We start from the raw sequence: 7,506 nt of genomic DNA, 5'->3' as shown, positions 1-7,506 counted from the left end.
CAGACAAACCATACCATATGTGAGAAACGCAGCTCACAGTCAAACAATTTAGTCGAGTCAAGTTCCGAAGGAGCAAGATATTTTATTTAACGTTCTTGCAAGACCAGGTGTCCAATAAAATAGGCACACCTTACATCGAGTTTAAGCAGGGGTTTTATACTATTTTTACAAGCATATTGATCAATTACACAATACGTTGTTCTCCCCTAATTGGTGGTCCCCATCCCATTTATGTGTTGTCATTCCCCTATTGGCTAAAGGTGCCCCTAGCCACAGGCTGTGCTGTATGTTGGCTCATGTCCCAAGCCCCTCTACTCCCCTCTAGCCATATTTTCCTGTTATTGCAAGAGTGCATATTGTAGGGTTGTTTCAATATCCTTACTTGATTAGTTCTCATGGGAACTCATCCGTCTTATCGATGTTCCCTGGAGAACTGTTAACAAGTCCAGTTCAAACCGACTGTATTCAGTCTTCTGCTAACTTAATCGCTGATGTCCCTGCTATCTCAGCGACCTTTATCCCCCTGTAGTTAGAAAATATACTCAGTTGCAGAAACAACACATCTTGCTTACCATTTGTCTCACAATCTGGACACTTTACATTCCTACAAGATGTGGTGTACGTGTCTTACTTCACACTGCACGTCTGGTGTTATCCCTACACAATAGGCAGTTTCTTCACTGTCCTTGACTATAGTTCTGTCTAGCCTCAGCAACTTTCATACCCTGTATTAGTGATTAAAACCACAGTTGTTCCCATAATGTGGGTTGGTAATATGCCGAATTGTAGGTTTTTGTCCTGCTTAGTTTGTTCTCATGAGATAACATTCATTCTCCCCTCATCCTTGCCCCATCCTCTGTTGTTTAAACTATGTCTGTTTGCTGTTGTATAGTCACAAGATCCTAGTTCTGTTTCTTGAGTCGTAATTTTATGTTAACCACATTTTATATTTATCTCTAACACCATACATAGGGAAGGAAAGAAGAGAGTACAGAATGTAGTGTTACAATCATAGCTAGGGTAGCAATTCTCAAAAGGGAATTTAAAGCATAGTTGCAAAGGGGAAAAATGCAATGCTACAGAGAAAGACCTGGGGCATGGGATTAAGTGAATCTTCTTGCACAGAGCCATGACGGTCAGTCGGTGAATGGGGTCCTCTGCTGTCCTATGGTGTGACAGACTCGTCACTCTCTCTGTTGAGGATAAAACCGCTCATCCGGGGTTTGCAGCTTGTACAATGGCGTCTCCTAGCAACCACATTGTTTACAATCGGCTGGAGGATTCAGGCGGGAAGTCAGGGCCGGCCTGGGGCAGCTTCAGGTGCCAACGCTGTCCGCAATTAACCACAGAGCGGCCCAAACCGCCACTATGAGCCGCAAGTACGACACGCTTCTTGTTGAGAAATCCGAGTTAAGCAAAATACGTTCGGACAAGGAGCCACTTCCTCAGCCGTGGTAAGTGCCTCACTCATGAAGTCCAGGTGTTGGTGTTCGATTAGCCCGCTCCACAGCAGCGGCTAACTTCTTTACTACAGTTTGTTATTGACAAGCAGTATGTAAATCTGGCCTGCCAGGGATTCCTTTCGGCCCATCTGAAGGCAGGCTGGTTAAGTGCTGTTGTTGTAGCAACAGTTATATAAATCCGGACGTACTTTCAGGTTGCTCTTTCTTCCGTTTTGGTGACGCTTCTTCGACGTTACTTGGGTAAAGAGCATCCCTGACTTTTTAAAAAAGGTGTTAGGTAGGTCAGTCACCAGTGGAGTGCCCCAGGGATCTGTTCTAGGACCCTTGCTGTTTGTTATTTTCATAAATGACCTAGATGAGGAAGTGGAGGGATGGGTAAGTAAGTTCGCTGATGACACGAAGGTCGGTGGTGTTGTGGATGGTCTGGAAGGATGTCAAAAGTTGCAGCAGGACATAAATAGGATGCAGGACTGGGCGGAGAAGTGGCAGATGGATTTCAACGTGGATAAATGTGTAGTCGTCCATTTTGGCAGAACCAACGGGATGAACGAGTACACTATCAAGGGCAGGAGTCTTAGTAGTGTTGAAGAGCAGAAGGATCTTGGGGTCCGGGTCCACAGGACTCTTAAATCAGCCTCGCAGGTGGAGGATGTGGTCAAGAAGGCGTATGGTGTACTGGCCTTCATTAATCGAGGGATTGAGTTTAGGAATCGGGAGGTAATGCTGCAACTTTATAAGACCCTTGTCAGGCCACATTTGGAGTACTGTGCGCAGTTCTGGTCGCCTCTATAGGAAGGACGTAGAAGCTATTGAAAGGGTACAGATGAGATTTACAAGGATGTTGCCTGGACTGGGAGGCATGCCTTATGAAGTTAGGTTGAGGGAGCTGGGACTCTTTTCCCTGGAGAGACGTAGGTTGAGAGGCGACCTGATAGAAGTTTATAAAATGTTGAGAGGAATAGATAGGGTGGATTCTCAGAGGCTATTTCCCCAGGTTGAAATGGTCGCTACGAGAGGACACAGATTTAAGGTGCGGGGAGGCAAGTACAGAAGTGATGTTAGGGGTAAGTTTTTCACTCAGGGTGGTGAGTGAATGGAATCGGTTGCCGTCAGTGGTGGTGGAGGCGAACTCGCTGGGGTCTTTTAAAAGACTTCTGGATGAGTATATGGGGTTTAATGGGATTGGGGGTTATAGATAGGTCTATAGATTGGTAGGTGTTGTGATCGGCGCAACTCGTGGGCCGAAGGGCCTGTTTGTGCTGTAGTGTTCTATGTTCTATGTAGAATTAGGGATTTTGCAGAGCTGTGGTTCCAGGATTCAGAGCAAAAAAGGGAAGTTTTTAAAGGCAAAACACTGCGAATGTTGAATCTGAAACAATAACAGAAGTTTTTGTTTGGCCTCTAATGTGGCTGCCAGATATTTCTGTAGACTGAGTGAGGCTGTAAACAGCATGAGCTTCTCCAATACAGTGCAAAAGATATGGTTGCAGTTGTGCAATAATTTCGTGACTTTACCATTAAAGTGCATGAAAATCACGGCAGTGATAGGGTCGATCACATTGTGCTTCTTATTCCTGCATATCTTTCTATTCCACCAGATTTTCCATGACCGTTCATAAGTCCAGTGCTTTTCAAAAACAACCTACTACCAATTCCATCTGTATTTTCTGCCCTCAATATCTCCACTAAGTGTACCTGCACATAGCCTAGACGTGGAGCCATCCCTTCTCCTCGTGTGGTAGAAGATGTCTATGAACAGTAGAATATCACTGCTACTGGAGGGGACCTTAAGAATTAATCTGCCCTGTAAATCCAGGGCTGTTTTGAGAAAAAGACAAGGCATAGTGATATAATTACATGGCGGCACAATGGTTAGCACTGCTGTCTCATAGCACTAGGATTCATTTCCAGCTTTGGGTGACTGTCATTATGGAGTCTGCATGTTCTCCCAGTGGCTGCATGGGTTTCCTCTGACAGTCCAAAAATGTCACAGGCATTCGGCCTCTGATCTTCGGATAAACAGTCTCCAAGGTGGCCTTCACGACATACAACAGCGCAGAGTCGCTGAGCATAAACTGATAGCCAAGTTCAGCACACTTAAGGACAGCCTCAACCGGGATCTTGTGTTTGTGTCACACTATCTGTAACTGCCATGACTTGCCTGAACTTGCAACATCTCACTTACTGTCCTGTCTGGAGACAATACACATCTTTTTAACCTATGCTTAACCCTACCTCCACTCACATTGCCTGCACCTTTAAGACTTGAATAGCAGATTAGCTGTAAAGACTCGCATTCCAATCAGTATTCTGTAAACTGTGTGTGCCTTTATGTGCCCTGTTTGAGATCAGAACTCTCCAGTCACCTGACGAAGGAACAGCATTCTGAAAGCTAGTGGCATTTACTACCAAATAAACCTGTTGGACTTTAACCTGGTGTTGTGAGACTTCTTACAGTCCAAAAATGTGCAGATTATTTGGATTGGCCATGGTAAATTGCCCCTTAGTGTCTCAAGATGTGAAAGTTAGATGGGTTAGCCATGGTAAATGTGTGTGTTTATGGGATAGGATGGGGAAAAGGGCCTGGGTGACTCTGTCAGAGAGACTCTCTGTCAGAGAGTCAGTGCAGACCTGATGATCCAAATGGCCTCATTCTGCACTGTAGGGATTCAATGATTCCATGAATCTATGATAGTGAGGTACAGCTCCAGATAATGAATTAAACTGAAAACTTAATTGAAATTGTAGGTACAAGGAGAGGATAAAAACCAAGTGCCTAAGAAAGAACTCACAGTCTGATGCTTTGAATGGACGTCGATGGCGTTTCATGAAAAATGGATTGGATGATTTTCGTGATGGGTATCCACCTCAATCACAAGAGGATTTAGCGATAATACAAAGTGAGAAAGGTGCTGGTCTAAGTCCCTTTCTCAAGAATGTGACAGAAACGTTCAAACCTGTTCAGAGTGTGTCAAAAAGACTGACTAAATCACAGATGTATTTTTCCAAGTGTTTACCATTACAACAGACGAAGAGAGAACAGATGGAAGAAATTGAATATGGCTTGAGTCAGCATCCATTAGCTCTTTACCCACATCTGGAAGAAGGAGTACCTCCAGAGGTAGGAAATTATTTGGACAAAATGCTGGTATTGTCTGATTTTAACTGACTTTTTTTGGGCCTCTGGTTAAAATAGCAGTTAGGCTTGAATGATATCATCAGAGTTCAATCTGCACATTTAAAGCAGGTCTACTCTAAGTAGATTAAAATTGGATGCTGCAGGAAAAGAGCAAGACCTTGGTGGGTAATTCCCACAGGGCAATTTTAAATTGTTCTACCTGCCCCCTTTTTGCTGGATGGGTAGAAATAAAATCACATGCATAAATTCAAAAACTCATATAGAGTTTATCACATTTGTCTGATAGCAAAAAAAAGCCACATTTTTCTGTTTGGATCAACTAAGGAGTTTAACTGCAGCAAAAACAGAAAATGCTGGAAAATCTCAGCATGTCTGACAGCAGAGAGAGAGAATAGAGCCAACGTTTCCAGTCAGGACATTCTGTTTTTGTTTCAGATTCCAGCATCCACAGTATTTTACTTTTGTCTCAAGGATTTTAACTACTTATTCACTGCAAAATAAGTTACTAAAAAAAAATTGACCGATTCAATTACTGCAGTGTAAAACAGTCACATTGCTTAACTTAAAACACATTTTTTTCCACCTGTAATCTTAGCCTTTGGACCTTCCTTAGACTATAACATTGATAACAAAATTGCATTAAAGACTCAATCACTCGTGCTAAAATGGCTAAATCTACCCATACACTTAACTTACTAAGTATCTGCAAGGAATTTCCCTTAGAGAAGTCTGTTATACTCTTTGTGGCTTCCATTCCAAATTTAGATATTTTGTGAGAGTAAATGGGCATAGAAGCCGCTGGCTTCTGTTGATAAATATATATAAGAAAGAGCCACATTATTATGTATTTCAAATATTACCTCAAACTACTGAAAACAATGTGTACCATCTACAAGATGCACTGCAGGAACTCACCAAGTCTCCTTCAGACAGCACCTTCCAAACCCAAAAGTGCTAGTACCTAGAAGGATAAAGACAGCGTACACATGGAACACCACTACCTGGAAGTACCCCTCCAAGGTACTCGCCATGCTTACTTGAAAATACATCACCATTCCTTCACTGTCACTGAGTCAAAATCATGGAACTTCCTTCCTTACAGCCCTGCATATATCACTTTGCGGTACTTATCCTGGGAGTGTTTGAAGTGAGCAGAGTAGAGGAAGCTTTACTCTGTATCTAATGTCGTTTTGCATCTGTCCTGGCATTGTTTGATGGGGACCGTTTAGAGAGAGTTTTATTCTGTATCTAAACCCGTGCAGTGCATGCCCTGGGAGTGCTTGCTGCTGACAGTTTAGAGGGAGATTTATTCTGCAGATAACACTTTGCTTACGGTCCCTCGGAGTGTTTGATGGGGACAATGTAGAGGGAGGTTTATTCTATAGCTAAATGGGATACTAGGGGCTGCAGCAGTTCAAGAAGACAGCTTCCCACCACCTTCTCAGGGGCAATTGGTATGAGCAATAAATGCTGGCCTCACCAACATTGCTCATGTACTGGGGGGAGTCTTACCAAAAAATGGCAGAATGATGTTTTCAGTGAGAAAACCAGTGTGTTTCTCTCCAGATCTTACCACACTCTGTCACAAAAAACACCTAGGTGAGTTTCATGCTGTCATGTATGCCCCCACGATAAGTTCACGTCTGGGCGAACCTGTCATAAACATGCTGATGCAGTTTGAAAATATGGTGGGGGCTCAATATCTGGCGGAGGGGTCTTTAATCATATGATCATATATTAAAATGAACATAAATCTGGTTCACACCCATTTTTCATGATTTCTGGGTTTCACCAGATCTTGAGTCCCTGCTGGCATTCCCGCGGACAGCGAACATGGGTTCAAAATAAAGTAAAAGACAAAACAGGCAGTCAAGGCTTTGATTTAGTGCTTCAGCTGAAAGATGGCATCATGGCCAAAGGAGTACTTACTAGGTACTACACTGGAAACTCAGACTAGCCTGAACACAAATCCAGCTGTGAAATTTGAACCGACTCCTTTGTAATTCATAGACACTGCTACCAGCTGAGCCAATCTTCTTGTTGGGTAATTAACTAAGAACAGCCACAAAAGTTTTACAGACATGTACATTTCACGAGAAGAATAACACAAATATTTTCAATCCAGCTCTTTGAGGAAATTGTGGGTATTCTGGATCCTGATATAGTCTTGACCAATGAGGAGATTTGTGAGGAGGTACCTGCTGAAGTGAAGCTGAAGGTTATGAAATTAAAAGAAGAGAAGGCATCCAACATAAAATGCTCAGAGGAGTAAGTACCTCCTGTGCTTAAGTGTTTTTAATGACAAACACATTTAAAAATAGCAAATAATGAGATGCTGAAGTAAAAAACAAAAAGAGCTCGGCTTATTCAAAATCCTACTGCAGCTACGTTCACGGCCAAGTGCCCCTAAAGAGAGAGCATGTTGTGTCCACGGGCACAGTTGACGCCTTCCATGCCCATTGAGCACTACAGGGGTTAGGGTGCATTATCGGGCCTAATAATCACATTATCATTTGATGTTTTCAAGTTTCCTTTGTACTTTTATTTTGTTTGGGCTGTTCCCCCTCCTTTTGGGAAGCTGCCCATTTTACTTTGTCCTGATTTAACTTGAGTTAAAATACATTGGTTCAGGAAATTCTGAACCAATGTATTTTAAATATAAAGTTCCTGGATGTGAAACTAACTAATTTGTATGATGCTTTGCACAAGCCCAAGATGTCTTGGACCTTTACAGCTAATGAAATTCATCTTGGGTAGTTACAATTGCTGTATGCTTGCCTACCAAACAACTTTCCATAAATGGCAATGGGTTAAATTTCTGCAATCCTCAACCTTTTAGAACTATTGTTTGTTTAAACAGTATTGATGAGCTAGGGAATACTGCAAAGTTGCAGCAAAGGTTTC

At 42.6% G+C, this 7,506-nt stretch overlaps 1 protein-coding gene across 2 annotated transcripts in view; it reads left to right on the top strand.

Annotated features, from left to right (window-relative positions):
- Positions 1–228: 228 nt before the first annotated feature.
- Positions 229–7,506, top strand: part of fam47e (family with sequence similarity 47 member E) — a 32,765-nt gene continuing 25,487 nt past the window's right edge. For both annotated transcript variants that reach the window (XM_080190750.1, XM_080190740.1), the window contains exons 1-3: positions 229–1,454; positions 4,212–4,584; positions 6,728–6,870. In XM_080190750.1, coding sequence (XP_080046876.1) covers positions 1,369–1,454; positions 4,212–4,584; positions 6,728–6,870 — 602 coding nt within the window. In that variant the 5' untranslated portion in view covers positions 229–1,368. The remainder of the gene's footprint in view (positions 1,455–4,211; positions 4,585–6,727; positions 6,871–7,506) is intronic.

The sequence above is a fragment of the Carcharhinus amblyrhynchos genome, chromosome 1, assembly GCF_965287045.1.
Source record: "Carcharhinus amblyrhynchos chromosome 1, sCarAmb.v2.hapA, whole genome shotgun sequence".
NCBI classification, from domain to species: domain Eukaryota; kingdom Metazoa; phylum Chordata; class Chondrichthyes; order Carcharhiniformes; family Carcharhinidae; genus Carcharhinus; species Carcharhinus amblyrhynchos.
This window is presented reverse-complemented; position numbering and strand designations above follow the sequence as displayed.